We start from the raw sequence: 24,373 nt of genomic DNA on the forward strand, positions 1-24,373 counted from the left end.
TGTGTGCTCAGATAAGGGCCTGGTATGGATTTTGGTGGGACCCACCACCACTTTTTTTATTTTACCGTGGGGTTCCTCTTAAAATCAATACCAGAACTGAAGGGCCTGATAATGGACTGGGGGGAACTCACCACATTTTTTCCAATTATTTTTATGTACATTGCCGAGACCTGACAATACATCACAGACACGAGCAATTTTAAATAAAAATTTTTCCTTTAGAAATGTAATTTTGCTGCTCTCATTCATTACACTATGTAGGACCTCTGTGTAAGAAGCCTTACATAGTGTGGGGTGTGGACTTGAGCCTCCTGAGCCATGATTGGCCAAAGGCACCCTGCCTTTGGCCAATCATAGCTCTCACAGCAGCTGTGATTGGCCAAAGCATGCAGGTCAGGTACATGCTTTTGCTAATCAGCAGCCATCAATGTCTTGTAGTGTCTCGCAGTGCATTATAGGGCATTCCGCGGGTGCTAGAATTTCCCGTGAATGCCCCATAATGTTCTAAATTCGGCGAACGAGTGAACACCCAATGTTCAAGTCGAACTTATCCCTAAATGTCACCAGACCAAAGCAGCTAGTCAGTGTCCCCACTCACCACCACACCAATCCTAGTGTCATCATAATGCCGCGTACACACGATCAAACAATCCGGTGGAAAAGTCCGGCAAACTCAAGTCCGCCAAACAATCCCCCCCGTGTGTAGCCTCCGGCATACTTTTTTTACCCGAAAGTACGGCGGACTTAGAATGCCGTGTTGCACATCAATCTGCCCGCCGTACTCGCATTTCGGCGGACAATCCAGCCGTGTGTGTGCCAGTCCGCCGTACTTTTGAAATGAGCGGACTTTTCCCGCCCGGAGAAAAGTCCGCTCATTTCGAGCGGGTCTCCAGGTAGGCGGGCCCCGCGAAGGAGACGTCGCTGGCCCCGCCGCCTGGTATGAACTTAAAGGGGAACCCCAACGCCGAAAAAAATCGGCGTGGGGGTCCCCCAAAGTCCACATCAGACCCTTGTCCGAGCACGCTACCCGGCCGGCCAGGAAAGGGGGGGCGAGTGAGCGCCCCCCCTCCTGGGCTGTACCAGGCCGCGTGCCCTCAACATGGGGGGTGCCTTGGGGAAGGGGGGGCCGCACGCCCCCCCACCCCAAAGCACCTTGTCCCCATGTTGATGAGGACAAGGGCCTCTTCCCGACAACCCTGGCCGTTGGTTGTCGGGGTCTGCGGGCGGGGGGCTTATCGGAATCTGGGAGCCCCCTTTAATAAGGGGACCCCCGGATACCGGCCCCCCACCCTATGTGAATGAGTATGGGGTACAATGTACCCCTACCCATTCACCTGTAAAATAAAGTACAAAAAAAACACAACACACGAGATAAAATACTTTATTGCACAGCTCCGGGGGTCTTCCGTCTTCGGGGGTCTTCTCACCGGACTCCTCCGCTATCTTCTTGTAGCTCTTTTGCTAGCGGAGGAGTCCGGCTTTCTTCCTCGCCGCCGGCCTCTTCTCCCGACTTCGGGGGTCTTGTCCCCCTCTTCGGTTCTTCTGCCGGGCCACCGCGCCTTCTTATAGCTCTTTTACAGGCGGTGGCCCGGTCTTCTGTCGCCGCTGCCGCCTTCCGTTCTTCTTCTTCCTCTTCTTCTCCTTCTTCTCCTGGAGATGTTGACTCGACGCTCTCTCCGGCCACAATGCCAGGGACGCGCTGCGCGGCCACTTATATAGGGACAAGGGGCGGTGTCACATGGCTTTATGTCACATGGGTTGGTGTCACATGGTGACCCCGCCCCCTTACGATGTCACAGTCCCCATGTGACATCAACCCATGTGACCAACCCATGTGACATAAAGCCATGTGACACCGCCCCTTGTCCCTATAAGTGGCAGCGCAGGGCGTCCCTGGCATTGTGGCCGGAGAGAGCGTCGAGTCAACATCTCCAGGAGAAGAAGGAGAAGAAGAAGAAGAACGGAATGCGGCAGCGGCGACAGAACACCGCCTGTAAAAGAGCTATAAGAAGGCGCGGTGGCCCGGCAGAAGAACCAAAGAGGGGGAGAAGAGGCCGGCGGCGAGGAAGAAAGCCGGACTCCTCCGCTAGCAAAAGAGCTACAAGAAGATAGCGGAGGAGTCCGGCGAGAAGACCCCTGAAGACGGAAGACCCCCGGAGCTGTGCAATAAAGTATTTTATCTCGTGTGTTGTGTTTTTTTTTGTACTTTTATTTTACAGGTGAATGGGTAGGGGTACATTGTACCCCATACTCACTCACATAGGGTGGGGGGTTGGTATCCGGGGGCCCCCTTATTAAAGGGGGCTCCCGGATTCCGATAAGCCCCCCGCCCGCAGACCCCGACAACCAACGGCCAGGGTTGTCGGGAAGAGGCCCTTGTCCTCATCAACATGGGGACAAGGTGCTTTGGGGTGGGGGGGCCGCGCCGTCAAAAAATGTGTTTCGTTACGTTTCTTTTGTATAAAAAAAATCATATTTCGTAATTCGTGTACGAAATTAAATTCGGATTTGTACGAAATACGAATTTTCATTAGATTCGTACACTTTTTGTTAAAATAACAAAAGTTCATTAGGATGAATTTATCATTATGAGGGGCTCCCACCATTCCTGTGCTGTGCTGTCTTTCTGTGTTTTTAACCTTTAGGTTCGTTAACTTTTCGTAAAGATACAAAAGTTTGTTATGATGAATTTATCATTATGAGGCGTCCCCACCATCCCTGGGCTGAGTTCCCAGGCCTGAGTGTACACCGCTGTGCCCATTATGAGGGGTTCCCACCATCCCTGTGCTGAGTGCCTGGGTCTGAGTGTACACCTGCTGTGCCCTTTATGAGGGGTTCTGACCATCCCTGTGCTGTGCTGAATTCCTCTGATTGGTGAACAAAACACCAGTCACAATTCTATTAATTTGGATCCAAAATTCGTTAACAAAATTTCATATTTTTCGTATAAAATTTGTAAGCATAGAAATTCCCATAGGGTTCCCACCATCCCTATGCTGAGTTCCCAGGTCTGTACACTTGCTGTGTGTCCATTGTGAAGGGTTCCCACCATCCCTGTGCTGAGTTCCCGGGTCTGAGTGTACACCCGCTGTGCCCATTATGAGGGGTTCCCACCATCCCTGTGCTGTGCTGCCTTCTTCGATTGGTGAACAAAACACCAGTCACAATTCTGTTAATTTGGATCCGAAATTCCGAATTCATTAACGAAATTTCGTATAAAATTCGTAAGCATAGAAATTCCCCAAAGGTTTCCCACCATCCCTGTGCTGACTTCCTGGGGTTTTAAGTTGTAGGTTCGTTAACTTTTCGTAACAATAACTAATTTTCGTTATGATGAATTTATCGTTAAGAAGGGTTCCCACCATCCCTGTGCTGTGCTGACTTCCTTGGTTTTTAACTGTTAGGTTTGTAAACATTTCGTAACAATTATGAATTTTCATTATGAATTTGGATCCGAAATTCATAAACAAAATTTTGTATTTCGTACGGAATTTGTATGCATAAAAATTTGTATTTCGGATTCGTACGAATGTACTAATTTCCGGAATTTCATATGAATTTTTCGATTTGTACGAAACGAATGCACATGTCTAGTCACAGTATCCTGTGAAAAAGTTTCATGCATGTGGCATCATAATACTCAGGAGGAGTAGTGGAATGTGTTTTAAAGATGTAATTTTAAGTATGCCTATGCTGTGTGTTATAAATATATAATTAATTGATAATTTTGAATAAAACAATACATTTTCATTTTCTTTCCTGCATTTTTCAAAAACTTGCGGCAAAAAAAAAAGATATTTTCAAAATGCTCATGTCTTTCAGAAAATACCATGGAGTGTTTGCTTTCCAAAATGTGGTAAATTTTGCAGGTGTTTCAACTGTCTTGGCACTACAGGGAAATATTATAGGTAGTAAGGAAATTAGATGCGTAATGGATTTTAGGCTCCTCTATGAATCTAGGCTCTGAAAAAATCTTAGCCCATGTGCACACAGTCGGACATTCCGACGAAAAATGTCCGATCGGATCGTGTTGTCGGATAATCTGACCGTATGTGGGCTCCATCGGACTGTTTCCGTCGGAATATCCGACCAACAACGTTTTAAAGCTAGGCTGTAAAATTTTCCGACAACATGATCTGATCGGACTTTGTCCGATCTTTGTAGAGAATTCCGATCGGACAAAGTGTCACACATGCTCAGATCAAATTCCTAGACCAAAGCTATTGGCTACTAGCCTGAACGTAGTCCCATCGTAACGAAATAACGTTCTGAATGATCGGATTTTCTGACAACTTTGTCCGACCGTGTGTATGCAACACAAGTTTCGGACAAAATCCGTCAGACAAAATTGGATTTTGTTTTCAGAATGTCCGACCGTGTGTACAAGGGCTTACACATGTGGTAAGCCCACAGTTGGGAGGAGTAGCAAAATATGTATTGGAATGTAATTGTAAGTATGCTTATGCTGTGTGTGAAAAAAAAAAAACTTGTTAAAATTACCACTTTGTGGGAAAATTAAATTATTTAGTTTCTTAATTTTCCCAAAAACTATGACAAAAAAATGACAACTTAAAAAAATTCAGCATGTCTCTTACTAAATACCCTGGACTTTGTGATTTCCAAAAGGGGGTCCTTTTGGGGGTATTTGTACTGCTCTGGCATTTTCTGCCAATTAAAGGTCTCATGAAATTAGATAGGTAAGTCAGTACATTAAGGTTTATCAATTTTCAAAAATATATAGCATAGTTTGTAGACTGTATAACTTTCCCACTGACTAAATAATTTATAATTATTTACCAAGTGTAGTAGTATACATTCTGGCCCACATTTTTTGAATAAAGAATATTTATTTGCAAAGTATGATAACAGAAACTAAGAAAAACTTTTATTTTTTTAGTTTTTTTTTGTTTATGTTCATTGGACATTGTACACAGTGGCGGCTGGTGTTTTCTTCTTTGGGGGGGGGGGGGAGCGGAAACCCACCGCCAGGAGGAAGGTTGGGACACTTACCCCATTTAGGAAGCGAGAAGGCAGCGTTTCCAGTGGCAGCAGCTCTCTTCTTTCCTCCTCCTGTGGATCACGGCGGCTTCCGCCGTGCATCTCTCTCCCCCTCCTCATAGGCGTCCATTAGGATCGCCTGTCCTTTCAGCCAATGGGGGAGTGGGTATCAGACCCGTGCTTCCTGATTGGTGGAGAGGCGATTCAGTGTAAGAGTTGTGAATTTTCATTCGCTATTCTAACACACCTGGGCGGGCTTCAAGTGCAATGCTCTGTGCCTGGAGCCCATCCTATTTTGAAGCCTATTAGAGCATCTGGCTCTAACCAGGTGCTTCAAAAAATAAAAAACCCTGCCTGCTGTAATAAAGGATGGAAAGGGAAGGTGGCATCCCATGCATCTGTATCTATATATATATGCATACTTTGCAGTATATTTTGTAGCAAGTATATACACTTTGAAATAACCTATTTATACCTAGTTTATTTTTTTAAAATGATCAATATTTTAAAATATGTATATCATATACATGTTTAAAATGTTGGTAAAAAAAAAACCTCCATTCACATTCACACAAACATACACACACACACACACAAACATACACACACACACACACAAACATACACACACACACAAATATATATATATAATAAATATAGTATATAGTAAATTAACAGCGCTATATGAGTATTATTTATATTTATTTATTTATTTTGGGTATTCATATAGCAGGTATTTATATATATTTACATATATATATATATATATATATATATATATATATATATATATATATATATATTATATTTATATATGTGTATGTGTGAATGTGCAATTTATATTTAAAGCGCTGTGTAAATTGCCAGTGCTATATGAGTACCCTAAATAAATAAATAAATAAATATAAATATATAAATATATATATATATATATATATATATATATATATATATATATATATATATATATATATATTTATATTTATTTTAGCTGCACCAGTTTAAGTCCAATGCAGTGCTGTCTCTATGTAAGTGCAGAGTGTGGGATATGATGTGGAGTAATTAATAATTAGTGTGGTCCAGTGTGCTCCCCCTGCTCCCTATACCCATATTAGAGGGAAGGTATATTAACATGGGTGCATTTTGTTTGTTAATTAGCGGATATTGATGTGCCATAAGCAGCCTCCCCGTGATAAATAATCCATGAGTCGGATTAATATTCATGAGGCGGTGGATGGTGTGTAGTGATGTGCGGTGATGCGGAGGTAGACAGGCGGAGTGTAGACGAGGAGTACAGCGATGTCAGCTACTTAGAGCAGAGGAGAGGAGAGCAGAGGAGAGGAGAGGAGGACGCTGAGATCTCTAGGCTGGCTGGCCGCTCACACTGCTGTGCCTGTGTAGTGTGGAGGAGTCGGAGTGACTGATGAACAGCAGCAGTCCAGTCGGGAGGGTGATCCCCTATCACAGCATCTTCTGCTCACACAACAGGGAATCAGCCACTTGTACCCTTCCTCCAGTTTACAATGGGTTGCAATCTGTGCACTTTTCAGAAGCGAGAGGAGCATTACAAACTGCTGTATGAAGTTTCCCAGGTGAGTGCCTGCTATGGGATGGACACAGCTCAACATGGTGCTGAACAAGGTGCTGAGGATCGCACATGGAAAGCCACACAGTGCACTTGTGTTAGTTTGCTTTGTGGGTGTCAGGCTTATTTACTAAGTCAAGTAGCCATGTGCAAAGTGTTGTTATCCATAGCGGCCAATCAAACTGTACATTTCATTGTCATCAGCTGCATCTGATGGGCTTCGGTACTTGTGCATAGCATTATTGCTTATTATATTCTAGATTGCTGTTTGTTATAAAAGTTCTTTTGGTGTTTGTAGCTTTGCCAGGGTATGTGAAAACGGAATGCATTCTAAATGATGCCTTCTAAGTTTTACAATGAATGCCTAGAATTGTTGTCATATGTGTTTGCTGCTAAGCAGAATTGTGCGGATTTCCTAAAATTGGAGCAGCTAGAAGGGAATTGATCAAAACTGGAGCAGATAGAAGGGAATTGATAAAAACTGGACCAGATAGAAGGGACTTGATAAAAACTGGAGCAGATAGAAGGGAATTGATAAAAACTGGAGCAGATAGAAGGGAATTGATCAAAACTGGAGCAGATAGAACAGAATTGATAGAAACTGGAGCAGATAGAAGGGAATTGATCAAAACTGGAGCAGATAGAAGGGAATTGATAAAAACTGGAGCAGATAGAAGGGAATTGATCAAAACTGGAGCAGATAGAACGGAATTGATAAAAACTGGAGCAGATAGAAGGGAATTGATCAAAACTGGAGCAGATAAAAGTATATTTATCCAAACCGGAGCAGAAAGAAAGGAATTGATCAAAACTGGAGCAGAAAGAAAGGAATTGATCAAAACTGGAGCAGATAGAGGGGAATTTATCAAAACTGGAGCAGAAAGAAAGGAATTAATCAAAACTGGAGCAAATATAGGGGTATTTATCAATACTGGAGCATATAGAGGGGAATTTATCAATACTGAAGCAGATAGAAGGGAATTTATCAATACTGGAGCAGATAGAAGGGAATTTATCGAAACTGGAGCAGATAGAAGGGAACTTACCAAACTGGAGCAGCCAGAATCAGCAGCAACCAGTCAGCTTCCAGCTTTCAACCCAAAGCTAAACTGAACAAGCTGAAGCTATAAACCTATTGGTTGCTATGCACAGCTGCTCCTGATTGCGTTGGGTGATTTATGAAAAATGGAGCAGTTGTGCATGGCAACCAATAAGGTTCTGTCTTTCATTTGCAAAGCTTAATTGAACAAGCTGAAGCTAGAAGCCTATTGGTTGCTTTGCACAACTGTTCCAGATTCTGTGGAGGGAATTTATTAAAACTGGAGCAGTTGTGCATGGCAACCAATACGTTTCTGTCTTTCATTGCAAAGCTTAACTGAACAAGCTGATGCAAAGAAGCAAAACGCTGATTGATTGCTATGCACAGCTGCTACAAATTCTATAGGGGATGTATTAAAACTGGAGCAGTTGTGTGTGGTAACTAAGAAGGTTTCTTATTTTCAAAATTTAGAGCAGCTGTGCATAGCAACCAATTGGCTTGACTGCACAAGCCGATTGGTTGCTATGAACAGCTGCTCCAATTTTTATGGGGGGATTTGTTAAATTTGGAGCAGTTGTTCATGGCAACCAATACAGTTCTATCTTTCATTTGTAAAGTTTAAGTGAGCAAGCTAAAGCTAGAAGCTGATTGGTTACCATTCACTGCTGCTTCAGATCCTGGCTGCTCCAGTTTTGATAAACTCCCTACAATGTGGTGCCGCTGTGCATAGTAACCAATCAGCTTCTAGCTTTAGCTTGTTCAGTTCAGCTTTGGAAATGAAAGCTAGAAGCTGATTGGTTACCACAAGCACCGTCTTAGTAAATTCCCCTTAATGCATGTATTATTGTTTATTCCAAGAATGGAAAGTGACATTGAGCAATGGGTGTAATCACTAATCGGTAACAGGCTTGCTGTCCTTTCTCTGGTGCGTAGTAAATTGTGTATGCTTGTTAGCATGGGCATTGGAGCCAGGGATTGTGCCTTTTTAAGCTCTGGTTGTTCTTGTATTAGATTGTTCAGTCCATGACAAATTGTTGCTGACAGCGGCTGAGCTCCAGCACTTTAAGCAGTATTGGTGATGACACACTGCACTGAGAAGTGTTGGTGGTCTTATTGGCACAGCAGCAGCATCTAGGTGAGAAGTACACAGGCAGCCAACTGGCTTTCTTCACTGTCTTTCTGATGCCATTCGTTTCACAGCAGGCTAATTAGAGAGTGGCCTGGCTACCTGGAGCGGCCTTAATGTATACTAGCATGGTAATCAGCTCAAAATCTCATTACCCTCTTTCCTAAATGATCTGGAGTATTAATTAAATATAAAAATGGCATTGCTGAAAGGTAATACCAGATTAACTTTATTAATAACTGCTGGGGGGCAAAGTTGCAAGTTAAGGGTCACCACACACGTTACAATCTTTGTGCAAGATTTACTAAACTATGTAATATAAAGACCTTCCTATATAATCAGGCAGATATCCATAGTTGTAATAGATCAAAATAAGGGTGGACAATCAGATCGTAATGTGTGTGGTCAGCTTTATTTTAATGTTGACCCAGTTGGTTTAGAAACCAAAAAGGGTAATTCATATGTATGCAGCTTCTCTGTAGGAGCAACCATTTCTGTCTATATTTAAAACTTTATATACCTCTAGCCCAAGGTTTCTCAACCAGGGTTCCATGGTTCCTCCAGAAGTTGTTAGGGGTTCCTTGAATAATGACCAGTTTTGACCTCTCACATACGTTTTCAGCGACACCATTGATCTTTTTAGGTACCTCTTTCAATGACAAAAAGTTTAAGGAGCATTCTTTCCACTGACTATCACACTAATGTATCAGGAGTTGTAGATATGGTCATTTTTAGCAGGGAGACCAGAAAGTTATTTCAAGGGTTCCTCCTTGCTGAAAAGGTTGAGAAAGGCTGCTCTAGCCTGTGCAAAGAACCTGTCTAATGTTTGTCTGTCTCTGGTCTTTCTGTATTTTCTGTATTACAGGTATCTATAAAGCTCTGACAATTTGCACAGCGCTTGCTTTACATATTGTACATTCACATCAATCTACGATTCCCATCTCACATACAGTAGGGTCAATTTAACACAGTTTCCGAACAACCTACTGGCAGATCTTTAGAAAATGGGAGGCAACCCACACAAGTACAGGGAGAGCATGAAAACTCTAACCAGATACGACTAAGGCTATTGCTGAAACGCTTCGGCTTTATTGTTTTATTATCACTCCGATGTACCAATAAACGACACTTCAAGGATTACAGTGTTGCCGGCTCTTCTTACTACCATGCAAACTCCATGCAGATGGTGTCCTGATTTTGAGTTGACCCAGGGACCCCAGCACTGCAAGGCTGAAGTGCTAACCACTGTATTATTATACAGGCATACCCCACTTTTAAGTACACAATGGGGTTTATTTCCTAAAGCTGGAAAGTGCAAAATCAGGCTCACTTCTGCATAGAAACCAATGAGCTTCTAACCCCAGATTGTTCAATTAAGCTTTGGTAATAAAACCTGGGAGCTCATTGGTTTTTATGCAGAAGTGAGCCTGATTTTGCACTTTCCAGCTTTAGTAAATAAACCCCATTGTGTACTTAAAAGTGGGGTATGACTGTATATCATTTTATTATAAGGTTTAACATGATCAGATAAGGTTTGGCCATACCTTTTCCAATATGTTTGGCTGATGTTGCAGAACTGAGCTCAGGGTCAGTTTAAAAAAAAAGGCATTTAATGTTTAATTAGCTCCTGACTAAATGGCAGTACTATGCATGTGAGGAAGGGACCTTAGATTGCAAGCTTCTTGAGAGCAGGAACCAATGTGATGTAAAGCACTGCTTAAAATGTTGGCACTATATAATACCCATTCAGAAAACTTTAGACTTTATTGATCCCAAAGGGAGATTTTTTATATTATTTTTTGTTTGTTTTATGCATTTTTATTGAGTGAACATGAGAAATATTAGCATATAACATTCAATTGTAACATTAGAACAATAGGATATGCCTGTATTCAGTAATGAAAGGCATTTTACATCTAGGAAATGTGATCTTGGTGTGATTAAGATGTAGTTTTGTATATTTCAAAGTTTTACATGTTATATACATCATTTGTATTGTCCTACTATAGGTGGAGGGTGTGATTCTCATGTTATGTTATTGTTTAGTCTATAGTAGAATGATTATAGAAAGTTCCAATTGACAACTGTTTTAGTTGTATAAGAAAATAATATTGAAATTAAATAAGAAGCGCTGCGTAAACTTTCGGCGCTATATAAACCCTGTATAATAATAATAAATATTGCCTATGTGCCTATGAGTAAGCGCTGGTTTTAGCGTGAAACGCGTCAGACCTTGTTCTAATTTTTCTTTTCCCTTTGCTGTGATGTTTTGTTCAATATGGAGTTTTTGCATTTGAAGAAATAAAGGCACTTTACTTTTTACTCAAACCCGGAGTGCGGCTATCCAGAGTTTTGTTCAGTTTTTGTATAATAATAATAAATACCTGAAGAAAACAAAGTAGAAAAAAAAGGGGTGGGCGTTGGAGTAGGTAGGTAAGAGTAGGGTGCGGATGGGATCGTTTTATGTTTACCTTTTTGAGATTATTAAATAAATAAGATACAAATCCTTCTGCAACCATCCTTTGATCTTTCTAAGGGCCAGTTCACACCACATGCATTCCAGTGCGTTTTTTTTCTGGCATCACAAAACACATGGAAAGTAGGTTATATGGTTTTCAATGGGATAGTTCACAGCAGTGCGTTCCAGAAAAAAAAGTAGAACATGCATTTTTCCTGCACTGGACTGTACTGGAATGCTGTAAAATGCATCAAAAATGCACTAAAACCCACATGTCCTTATTTAAGGTTAATAAAAAAGAGGGAGGGGAAATTCACTGGACTGCATTAAAAACGCACCAAAATCTCACTGAAACGCATAAAAAACGCGCATGCAGAAAAGCATCTGGAACACATCCGGACTGCATTTCTATGGTGTGGACTGGCCCTATATCCTACAAACTGAACATGTTAAAAGTTGCATTAGTCAGGCGTGTTGATCAGGCTTGGTAAGAACCTTTAGCACTTTTAATTTTTAGGATAGGTAGATTTGATTAGCAAGACAGTTGGACACATCACTTGTCTAGGTGTAGAGAAATTGCTCCAAGCAATACAGGTATCAGTGAGTGACATTTAACTGTGGCTCATTAGAACACTGTTATATTCCTCCTGAAAAGTAATCGCTGTAACCAGAATGAGATGGTGCTTCACCTTTCCTCTGCTGTATTTCTGATCAAGTTTAATCCTCTGAAAAATGTGAGCAATTTTCTACTGTAATATGCACTCTGCCTCCAGTCCCAGCTGACGGTATTGTTGGTTTAATGTCACTGATAAGGGATCAAAGGGGAGCAGTAATGTGCGTGTGACACCTTCCACTCTACTATGTCTTTTTATAGCCAAGATCTTTTTTGCTTTGGATGTTCAGACAACATAGGGCAATGCATTCCTGCTAGGCGCAGGAAGGGGTTAATGTGAAGCACCTGTCAGTGGGAAACCCCTTACCGTTCACTGCGGTGATCTAAACCCAAAACAACAGTTAGCAACCAAATCAGATGAAGGAAAATGAATTAGCCTGCTCAAACACTAGTACTTGACTGGATCAAATCCTTTTAATTTTACGGTCCCCTAATTCAGAGCTTGCAGCCTCCTTTGAACCGTTTTAATGCTGCTGATTTAAAGGGCACACATCATCACATCTTCAGTCTAAGGAGGACTATCATCTCTCATTTCTTTGTAGGTGGGTACAGCAAAGCAGAACTGGAATTTAAAACTGATTATATGTTGGTTTAAAAAATAGTAAGCTTACATTAAATATTTGTAGAAATAGACAATATTTACAAATAAAAAAATGACATTAAAAAGGTAAAATAAAACAATGTAAATATATATATATAAAAAAAGAGAGAGAAAAAAAAAATAAAACACATATAACATAAATAACACATATAACATTGCATTTATATTAAAAGTAGTAAATAAACCATGCAACATTGTATCTACTCAGTATCAAGAAAAGTGTAACATATATTAAACAGACATTTCAGGCTAAGGCTCCATGCACACTGACTGATAAAATCGCTAGTCTAGAGGAGTTTTATGGTTTCCCTGCAGAAGCAGCTTAATGTTATCCTAATGCTCCGTACACACAATAGGATTTTCCGACAACAAATGTTTGAGAGCAGGTTCTCAAATTTTCAGACAACCAAACTTGTTGTCGGAAATTCCGAGCGTGTGTACACAATTGTGATGCACAAAAAGTCCCTGCATGCTCAGAATCAAGCAGAAGAGCCGCACTGGCTATTTAACTTCATTTTTCTTGGCTCATCGTACGTGTTATACATCACCGCGTTCTTGATGTTCGGAATTTCCGACAACATTTATGTGACCGTGTGTATGCAAGTTTGAGCCAACATCCTTCGGAAAAAAATCCACAGTTTTGTTGTCGGAAAACCCTATCGTGTGTACAGGGCATAAGTGCCCATGCACATGAGGCATATTTTGAGTTGGTCCTGGTTTGTGTTTCTGATTGGAGCTTTCTGGCATAAAAAAGCAAAACTCTCTTAAACGCACCTAAATTGTATACAAAAATGATCTATCGTGCATGGACCCTAAGACCCCTTTCACACTGGGGTCGCACCCAAGTTAGCGATAAGTAGCGCTCGTTTTAGCGCAGCTTTAGCGCTGTTTAAGCGGCACATTTTGGCTGCTAGCAGGCCGCTTTTAACACCAAAGAAGGGGTTAAAAACTCCTGTGTTGCGGAACTTCCGAAGTGTTTTTTTAGTCGCTTCAGAAGCAATTCCCTTTTATTATAATGGGCAGGGCGTTTTGGGAGCACTCCCAAATTGCCCCAAAGATGCTGCTTGCAAGAGTTTTCATAACGTCCCGCAAGCGCACCGCCCCAGTGTGAAAAGTCACACTGGAATGAATGGGAGTCAGTTTTCAGGCGCTTAGCAGAGGCTATTTCCAGTGCTAAAGTGCCTAAAAATCACCCCAGTGTGCCAGTGTGAAAGGGATCTAAGGCTGATGATATACAGGCAAATCTTCCACTAGCAACAAATCACCAGTGGCAGGACCATAGAAAGTCTGCCTGTGTGTCTATATGAAAATGTTGCCACACATAGCTAGCAATGGGACAATGGACATCTTGCTGCCTCCGCTACAGAGGAAGAGAATTCATAAGAACAAAACTAGTAGCCTCTTAGTGATCCTGCCACTGTCAATTGTCAAGGATTATCAGTGGCAGGATCACTAGCGGCAGAGGCGCCTAGGAGTGCCTAGGAGATACATGGGCGATTTTCTCACAGCGATTACCTCCCCCATTTTCGTTAAAACCAGTTGCTGCTAAGAAAGCAATAATTATTTTCTAGGGGATTACTAACAGTAAAATTTTGAAAGCAATTTGTGGCTCTGTTGCTCGATGATCAAAATTCATCAGCATTTGGGCTTGGCCGCAAAATTGCACTTGATATTCACTCTCAATGCTTTTCTATGAAATGTTGCAGCAATCACTATGCTTAGCTACAAATCACTGCAGAAAAGTGATTTGTAGAGGAGAACAACCCAAAGCTGTTGCAAAGTGCCAGCAACCCTAAGCCATTAAATTACTAGCTATAGAACACTGTTAAATTGATACTAAACTGCTGTTAAAAAAAAAAAAAAATATATATATATATATATATATATATATATATATTTATGGCTGGAGCCCTATGGCCGATACGTATCTGAACAAAACAAGCTTATCATGAGACACCTTCTATGAAATGGACCTGAAAGTGTGCCCTGGTCTAATGGACGGTATACCAAAATAAGGGGGCATACCCAGTAATTAGAATGAATATGATTGAAGAGAAATGTTTTTTGATAAATGCCCTAAAAAGGGGATGGGAGGGAGGGTATTGCGCACCGGAAACCGACAACCACCACAGGCGAACGGGCTGGTTAAATACCCCCCGGGCTCCTCCCATAAATTCAGGCCACCATACTGGCCTTCTTACTTATGGCTGGAGCCCTATGGCCGATACGTATCTGAACAAAACAAGCTTATCATGAGACACCTTCTATGAAATGGACCTGAAAGTGTGCCCTGGTCTAATGGACGGTATACCAAAATAAGGGGGCAAAACAGTCAGGTAGGGATAAGAGAGTTTTATTGTTTCCTGGTTAATTTTTATTGAGCCAGTTGAGTGAATGCTCGAGACATCTCCACCTGTGGGTTAGGGATGTACCGAGTGAAGCAGGCCGACTTCCACCTGCCCAACCTTTTGATGACGTGGTCCGGGACCCCATGCCGGGATGCGGATGAAGCTGCTCCAATGCGGAAGGAGTGGCCGGAATACTCACTAGGATTGAGGAGCAGGTTGCGGAGGAGAATCCTGATATGTTTAATAAATTGTTGGTTAGTCAGTGGTTTCACCGGGAAGGGCAAAAGTGGGCTAGAGTCCGGGAGCTCGGGCAGCCGAGCGAGAAACTGTGTAAGCATCGTGACCGGGCACCAGGCATTGTTGGTTTTGTAGAGGTGGATGTCTACGCCGGTGCCTGTCTGCTGGGTCTTGGTTACCGGGAGGTGGAGGATGAAATGGTCCTGGTGACGGAGCAGATGACGTCTGCGGAGGACTGGGCCGTGTAGGCTGTTGTGAGTGAACTCACCGGGCCGAAGGAAGCCATAGAAGGCTAGGTAAATGGCTGCCTGTATGACCAGACTGGGGAGAACACCAAAGGGGTAGCTGTTGAGTATGGTGGACATGTCCCTGAAGATGGCACTGGTGATGGGGAGCCGCTTGACTTTTGCTGGCGGCTGTTGCTTTTGGATGCCGCGTAGTATGGCTCGGACAGCGTGGGACGAGAAAACAGAGGGTTTGGTAGGATCCTGGATTGAAAGGAAGTGCTGAACACCAGCTAAGTATAAGCGAATGGTGTTAAAAGACAAGGCCAGTTGGTTGTGGCAGTACGAGATGAAGGCTAGAATGTGTCTAGCATCTGTGGGGGTGCCTACTGAGGAGGTGACCAGAAATGCGTTGAAGGTTCTCCAGGCTACCTGGTAGGCTTTGAGAGTATTGTCCAATAACGAACGGTTGATGAGCTGCGTGGCTCCTAGTAAATGCGGCTCTAGTCCAGGGTCAACTGCGACCAATGCGGGATAGGCGCTGATGCGGCATCTGCACTGGGAACCTGTAGAAAGAAGGACCGGAAATTAAAGCGGGACAGGGCGTCAGCTGCCCGGTTATATTTCCCTGGGATAAACATGCAGATGACGTTAAATTGGTGCTGTAGTGACAGCTGCACCAGCCTGCGTAGGAAGGACATCACGGAGGGGGATTTAGACCTGCCTTTATTGACAATTTCGGCTGTGGCCTGATTGTCGGTGGTGAAGCCTACCGTTTGTCCGGACCAGGTAGGGCCCCAGAGCTGGGCGGCTGCAACCATGGGGTAGAGCTCGAAGAGTGAAGAGGATTGACTAAAGCCCGGGATGCTAAGTATCTGAGAAGGCCAGGGTCCGGCGAACCAATGGTGGCCAAAAATTGCTGCAAACCCTGTAGAGGCCGCGGCGTCTGTGACTACCTGCGGTGAGAGAGGTGAAATGCACGGGATGAAAAGGGAGATGCCATTCCAGTTGGACAGGAACTCGTCCCACATTGCCAGGTCTGCTAAGGCTGCGGTGTCTAGGCAAAGGATATGATCCGGGTCTTGAGCCTGAGACAGGTAGACCAACAGTCGTGAGATAAAGGAACGGCCTTGTGGGATAATGCGCATGGCATAGTTGAGCATGCCCAACAGTGACTGCAGCTGTCTCCTAGTACATCCCCTGGTCCGAGTGAACTCGTGAAGTGCCGCCCTGATGCGGGTTAGTTTGTCAAGGGGCAGGCTGGCTTTCATGGAGCCGGCGTCTAAAATAACACCAAGGAAGGTGATTGAATGTGCGGGTCCGTCCACCTTATGTTCAGCGATGGGAACATTGAGGTTCCCGAAAACGGTCCTTAACTTGTCGAGATCTCTGGGAGGTGCGCCTGGCCGTTCTATCAACAAAAAATCATCTAAGTAGTGGATAACTTGCTGACAGCCGACCTTGTGTAAGAGAATCCACTCGAGAGATTGGGCAAATATGTCGAACAGCCACGGGCTGCTTTTGGAGCCGAACGTCAACTTCGTGGCGAAGTAGTATTGATCCTTCCACTTAATCCCGTGCCAGCACCAGAGGGACGGGTGGATAGGTAACAGTTTGAAGGCGTCGGATATGTCCGCTTTCGCCAGCCACGCGCCTGTGCCTACTTTAAGGATGGCCTGGATTGCCATGTCCACTGAGGAATATTTTAAGGAGAATTCTTCAGAAGGGATCAATGAGTTTAAGCTAGGGATGTGAGAAAAATGAGGCGCAGACAGGTCATACACTAAACGACTTTTATTGGAAAACTTGCCCTTGACAAGCCCAATAGGGCTAACTCTCCACATATTGAAGGGGGGCTGAGTGAAGGGGCCTATAACGAAGCCTCGATCCACCTCGTTCTGCAGCAGTAGGTCGATGGCCTGTTCGTCAGAGGCTGCTGAGCGGAGGTTTCTGCACTCGTGGGTTTGGTGAGGTAGGGAGATGAGGCCGGTGTGAAAACCTGCGGTGAAGCCGCCTATGAGGAAGGTGGTTAGTGAAGGAGTGGGGTGCGTGTTGAGGTAGAAGCCCAGGCAAAGTATGTCTATACGGCTCAGTCATGAACCTTTGTGCGCTTTGACCTCGCACAAATTCCTGGGGTGCGCCCTGTGGCATATAACACAGATATGCAGTAGACGGCACTGGCTGTAATTACAAGAACCGTAGTTAAAGTTATTGCAGATGGCCGCACCCCCAATGGTTTGGACCGTGCGTCCAAACTTGTCCACCTGGTTTTTTGGTGCCGAGCCTGATGGGCCTGGGGCTGCGGCAGAGGTGGAGGGGAATTCTACCGGGCGAGTAGCCGGTATGTTGGCGCACCAGGGAGCGGTATGGGTGGAGGACTGGCAGACGGCACACAGGGGTGAACGAAGGCCGGCAAAATGCCGGCAGAATAGTTCCGTATCCATCAGGCTCCAGTCTGTGAGAGACTGGAACTGTGCCAGTTTGGCGGCTGCTTTCGCTGAGAAGGAACGATGGTAGTCGTAGAATGCAAAGCCACCATATTTGTACCCCAGGTCCACCACCGTGTGGAGATACAAATCTAGTTCAACCCTCCTGGCAGGAGAGGCTGAGCAAACGACATCTCTGAGCATGCCGAAGGCTAGGGTAAACTCGGGGATGGATAGCTTCCGGTTTAGCCTGGGGTCCTTAGCTTTGAGAACTACGGATACATCCCCCCAGGTGTAAGCCTTGTTCTCTGCCAGGTCATGCACCGAAATTAGCAAGGAGGCAAGGTTAACATCCTTGCCGTCCAAGATGTCCTTCCTAATGCTGGCCGGCACAAGATGTGCTGGACAGACCACGGGACATGTGCCTTCGGTACCTGTTGGTAGAGGAGACGGGACTGTATCCGGAACAGTGGTGGCTGTAGCTGGAGGTGTTTCTAAGAGGGTCACTCTGGTTTGAACATCCGTGACCGAGCTGGACAGAGACGACACCATGGTATGCAGTTGACCTATGGCCGAAGAGATGGACTGCAGCGTAGCCTGAGGCGGGGTACTAGGCCCGGCGGTAGCTGGAGGGGCAGAGAGGAGCCTAAACAGCTCTGCCTTCCTAGCTGTGGCTGGGAAGGGAATGCCCCTGCGTCTGAGCTCCGCTGACAGCCTAGGGATAGTCCAGCCCCTGAAAGACTGAATGCTGTCGCCCACTGAAGGCGGGCGAGGTGACAGGGGGGCAGTAAGGTCTTCACTGCTGGTCTGGGACATGGTTCCTGATGGATCGAGCCCCGGGAGTGATGTCCTATCTCTTTTGGGGAAGATAGATGGACGACCGGAACCTATAGAGGATGACAAAGTCAAGACTGTTTCTCTATTTTCCAAGTGAGCCCACCTATTGCTTGGGTACTAAGGCGGAAGCGAACGCGAATACACATATATACTGACGTTCCTTCGCCTACATACATATGTGTACCGGTCCGTCTCGCTGTCGCCTTTTCCACTCCTAGCCCTTCTTTTTTTTTTTTTTTTTTTTTTTTACCTGGGAGACGACGTCCAAGCTGGTGCAGGGTGGACCTACTAAGCTTTGACTGACCTGGAGAGAGAAACAACAGATGACATTTGTTTGAAGGAGCCTAACAAGGAAAACTGGCATGTGACATAAGCGGTTGGCTAACACAACTGAAGTGCACCGGTGAGTAGATATTTCTCCGCCATGATTCCTAAACCATCACGCCGTTATTCCCTCATTGTTCCTGTTTTCCTTTTGAGATTTCCGATTTTTTTTTTTTTTTTTTTTGGCCCAGCGCCAGACAACCTGTGGAAAAAATAAATGAAATGTGGCTGTTCCCTCTGGGGCACGCCGAACCGTATCGATGCATCATAGATGCTACTGGATTCGGATCGGAGCGCTATAAGTGACCATGAAATGAAGCACGACTTGCCGTGACAGAGGCACAAACTGGTCGTGTCGTTAGTACAACTGACAGCAGAACGGACTCTGGAGCACGTACTGAAATGAGGGCAACAACCTGGGGGCGAACCGGAACGAATCGGTGCATCCGATCGTGCGACTGGATTCGAACCGGAGCGCGGAATGTGACAGTGAAATGAATTGAAGGACTACTGTCATGACAGAGGCCTGGGATGGCCGGCCCCAAACTGAGGCTGGAACCAACCCGGATTTCTGGAGCATGCACTGAAATGAGGCCGAAAAAGCTACAAAAATGTGGGACCGTCCGGGCGAATCGATGCAAACGAAATGCGACCGGATTCGACCCGGGCGAACTAGATGAGGATGAAATGTTTTCCCATGGTAGAGCTGCGACTCGGAGAGGACGCGACTCGCAACCGTCAACGAACGGGCTCTAGCGCATGTACTGAAATGAGGCCAACGACAACTGGGACACGTCGACCAAACCTGTGCGTTTTTTTTTTTTTTTTTTAAACGACTGGTATTGATTCGAACGTAGTGGTGACGTGAAATGAATCCCATGACAGGGCCCGGGTTGAAATGGTAACGCACGGGCTCTGGAGCATGTACCGAAATGAGGCCAAGCTATTTGGGACACGTTTAATCGAACCTGTGCGTTTTTTTTTTTTTTTTGGCAAACGACTGGTATCGATTCGAACGTAGTAGGTGACGTGAAATGAACCCATGACAGAGACCCGGACGGTTGGAACGAGCGGACTCTGGAGCATGTACCGAAATGAGGCCGAATACCTAGGGGCACCCCGGGACGAATCGGCGCATTTAGGTGATGCAACTGGATTCGAATCGGAGCGTAGTAAGTGACAGGTGAAATGAAGAAATGGCCTACGTGAGCCAGTTTGTGGCAGAGGCATGGGTCGTTGTGCCGCAAGATACGACTGGCAACGATATGACTGCGGAACACGACAAACAAGATTATGCAACCAGTAGCTAACAAGGTATCACAGACAACCTACCGAACGACACCCGTGAAATGAAGGGCGTGTGCGGGCAAGTGCGACATGAGTGATAACAACCCGGTATCATCCCGAACGATGTGACATTTTTAAGGGTTTTACGACACTCAAATAAAATAGAAATGAATAGAAATGAAGGTCAATCGAGACCCCTACCTGCGGCAGTCGAGCCGGCGAGATTTGTACAAAACCGGACGGAACACGAAAACTACGAGACTTCCAAGAAGGGAGACGTTTGTCTGAATGGTAATCAAATGGTGATCAACACGAGCTGTCGGCCTAGTGACGTGGTATTGCGCACCGGAAACCGACAACCACCACAGGCGAACGGGCTGGTTAAATACCCCCCGGGCTCCTCCCATAAATTCAGGCCACCATACTGGCCTTCTTACATATATATATCCAAGTATGGGCCATTAACTCAAAAAAGTACCTTCTATTGCTCTCAGCATTCTATGATTTTCCAAATTCCTAGTTTTGCTGCTGTGATCTGACTTCACCATGGCTCCAATCTATGTAGTAACATAGCCACCCTCTCTTGCTTCCTCCAGAGATGGACTATGGACTATAGCAGTGGTCTCCAAACTGTGGCCCGGAGACTGGATGTGGCCCTTTGCATGCCTTTATTTGGCCCTTGGGGCACTATTCCACCAACTGACACCAATGATGGGGCACCAATCCCCCTACTGATATTATCAATGGGGCACTATTTCTGCCATTAAAACCAACGATGGGGCACTGATACCGGAATACTTTCTACACCTTCTAGCCACAGTCTGGCCCACCTAAAGCCTGATGGACAGTAAATTGACCCTTTGCTTAGAAAGTTTGGAGACCCCCTGGACACTGGTGATTTAGGCTGGTACTGGCAGGAATAAGACATTCCTGCTGTAGCTTTGAGTGGCTAGGTGCGGCCACCAGCCCCTTTCACTACAATACCAGGTTGCTGAAGGCCATAGCTATTTGCCACTCTCTGCACAGCCAGCGATTACTTGGTCCTGGAGTGCTGCGCAGTTGTCTGTACCCAGCAGTGAATAGCTGCGGTTGCCAGCGACCTGTCATTATAATGAACATTGTAATGATTATAAGAGCCGCAGGACGAATCTCTGATTCTTGCTGGTACAAATCGCACCAGCCTAAATCACCAGTGTGAAAGGAGCCTTATGTCGCATACACATGGTCGGATTTTCCAATGGAAAATGTTCGATGGGAGCTCTTTGTCGGAAATTCTGACCGTGTGTCGGCTCCATCGGACATTTTCCATCGGAATTTCCGACACACAAAATTTGAGATCTGGATCTCAAATTTTTCGACAACAAAACAGGTTCATGTGTACACAATTCCAATGCACAAAGTTCCTTGCATGCTCGGAATCAAGCAGAAGTACCGCACTGGCTATTGAACTTAAATTTTCTCGGCTCATCGTATGTCACCGCGTTCTAGGTATTCGGAATTTCCGACAACATCGTGTGACCATGTGTATGCAAGACAAGTTTGAGCCAACATCCGTTGGAAAAAATCCCATGGATTTTGGTGTCGGAATGTGCAATTGCGTGTACGCGGCATTAGTGTGTATAGTGCACATGACTAGAACTAACGTGCAATGCTCATACCAAACAAACAGAAGTGAGGAGGGAAAAGAAGAAGTTCTGGAGGTCACAGAGGATGTTACAAGCAGGCAGCTTAGATTCACACTTATGCGGTTCAGGAAATGGCACAATTTGTGGAAGTTTCTTACACTGCATTCAAATCGCACTGCCCCTGCAATCCACTGCAGGTGCCATTCATACGTAGTTTATAGTGTGAACCGAGGCTTAAACAATTTCATGAAAAATAGAAAAGTCTGGGCTTTATTTAGAGAATAAGGGTATACTGTAGCTTTGTGTCACTTTAATCGCTGTCATTAGCGATTCTTTGCAAAAACATTGCCCTTGTGTCATCAGCCTTAAGGAAAGGCTGCCTATCATTCTTCCCTAGAACACTAACTTCAGGGCGATCACTAGCCATGGTCCAGGGTCAGAGCTGTGCAAAGAATAGCTCTCTGCTAGGGAATTCATAAAACCACTTAAAGTAGATGTATCATCCACAGCGATATATCTTATTCATGGGTCAAAAAAAAACAGCTTTGCCTTTCTGGCCCTATGAAATGTAAAAAAGAAAACCTGTAGAGGATTTTGGATGTGTGAAGAACAGAAGGTGATCTTCTGGAGTATGGTACACATAGCAGCAATCAGGCTATCCTCCAGTGCTGGAAGCAGACAGATGCTCATTTATGAGTTTGCATCCTCCTTTGTGCTCAGCTGTAGAAAAGACTCGTCAGTTGTAGAAATGGCACAGGTAATTATATCTTTATTGAATAAAAAAAACACTTCTGGAAGGGAGGCAAAGAAAACAAAACGTGATGTTATTTAATTACAAATCATGAATAGAACTGCCATTATATAGAAAAGTTAAAAGCATTGTATGTTACAATTATATTTTCTTTACACATGGATTCATTTTATCCCTGTGTTTACTATATTTGGCATAATGAGGGTCAAACTAGTATCTTTTCTTCCTCTTTCATGCTTTTATTATACCCAACCGAGGCTGAAGGTATTGGCAGCGCTGGTGACCCGTGCTTTGTTCCTCCAGGACAGCATTTCACATCAGTCAGTCTCTTTATTTAGAAGCACAGCTGGATCTGCTAGAGCAGCCTGGAATAAGACTGGAAGATTACAGGAGTCACGCTAGTGAAGAGATACCTTCTAGGGCTAAAAGACCTTCTGTGAGATTGCGATGGGGCAATGCAAAGATGGATTCTGTATACCATAGTAAAATAATTACACACTGCGAGAAAACATATTAAAGTGTTTTTGAGGCGGTATTGTCTGTCAAAATACACTTTGGTTTTACCAACGGCAAAATCATAAAAGAAAGACTTTACAAAGTGAGAGTTAAACCTGGGAGCTGTTTACATAGTGATCAATGGATGGATGTTTTACATATCTGTACAGATTATATGAGCCCTGTGCAATTGCAAAGACATTATTTATTTAAAACCAAATTTTGGCTGAAAACAATCTTTGGACATGTGCACTATAAAAATAAATTGGTGTGTGCCATGTGTATAGGCTGTACCATTTTGTAAAGCTCTTAGGGCTCATTTACACATACAGCTGGAGTGCTGTAAAAAATAGCTGGTTGAGTCACAGTTTTACTACCCCTTGACAACTCACTTTAGCTTAACATGGTGGCCAGAGAGGATAATACATATTCCGCAACAGTGATGCTTTGCTTCACGGCAAAATTTATGCCAGATAGTTGCGGTGCTGTCCTGCATGCATTTACGGGTTTAAGGGAAATAAAGTAGATGGTGAGGAGTGACATATCGCCTCCCAGTAGCCCTCTGTAAAGCAATCCACCATGAATTGCTTGTCAGAATGGTGACAATGACAGCCACAAGTGTAAACAAGCCTCAACTTTCATTCATTCCATATAATATAGTGTAGAATTACCCCCATATGAGCCACTGGATAGGATGGGTCCTCTGTTCTTTGCCTCAACCCTCTCAAGAACCTCAGCCCCTCTGACACATCAGGTTGAGTGTACAAACATACAATATCACAGGAAATCACTGAAAGTAAAATTTTGTACCCAGTAGTGTTACGGTATATCAAACAAAAAAGGGAGCATATCAGATAGTAAAGGCAAACTTAATATATTGTCACCCAATATGGCTGGTACCTAGGCAAGCATAAAATGGATTAACAATGGTACTAACACAATTTAACATACAAAGTGATTATCACTAAGGACTAGGCATAAGATGACATTTGGTGTCCAGATTAGGATAAACAGTAGTAAGGCCACCTCAAGTGCAGCAGTGGGCAGTAAGTAAAGTTTAATCTACTGAGTGCTGGAACTATACTGCCAGAGTGCATTTATGGCAGCAATGCTAGTCCTAGATCGACTAGGTATGCAGTGTCCAAAAGAAAAGAAGTATGGTAGCAGAGGGAGCAGCGGATTAAAGGGGGCTAGCAGAATAATTATTAAAGGTGGGGCTTTGAGATGTTCTTCTGCCGGCTGTCATTGGGGCTCTTTAAGAGCCTTGGTGCACTTAATTACAGTCCCAGTTAACCTGCATGTAGTAGAGGTACAGTATTGGCATGGTCTCAGCACAGGT

At 44.2% G+C, this 24,373-nt stretch overlaps 1 protein-coding gene across 2 annotated transcripts in view; it reads left to right on the plus strand.

The window, feature by feature from the left end:
• The first annotated feature begins 6,262 nt into the window (after positions 1–6,262).
• PDZRN4 (PDZ domain containing ring finger 4) overlaps positions 6,263–24,373 on the plus strand; it is a 253,740-nt gene continuing 235,629 nt past the window's right edge. For both annotated transcript variants that reach the window (XM_077472343.1, XM_077472344.1), the window contains exon 1: positions 6,263–6,590. In XM_077472343.1, coding sequence (XP_077328469.1) covers positions 6,522–6,590 — 69 coding nt within the window. In that variant the 5' untranslated portion in view covers positions 6,263–6,521. The remainder of the gene's footprint in view (positions 6,591–24,373) is intronic.

This window comes from Lithobates pipiens, unplaced genomic scaffold (genome assembly GCF_037356315.1).
Source record: "Lithobates pipiens isolate NorthernLeopardFrog02 unplaced genomic scaffold, aLitPip1_a1.2 Scaffold_8, whole genome shotgun sequence".
NCBI lineage: Eukaryota > Metazoa > Chordata > Amphibia > Anura > Ranidae > Lithobates > Lithobates pipiens.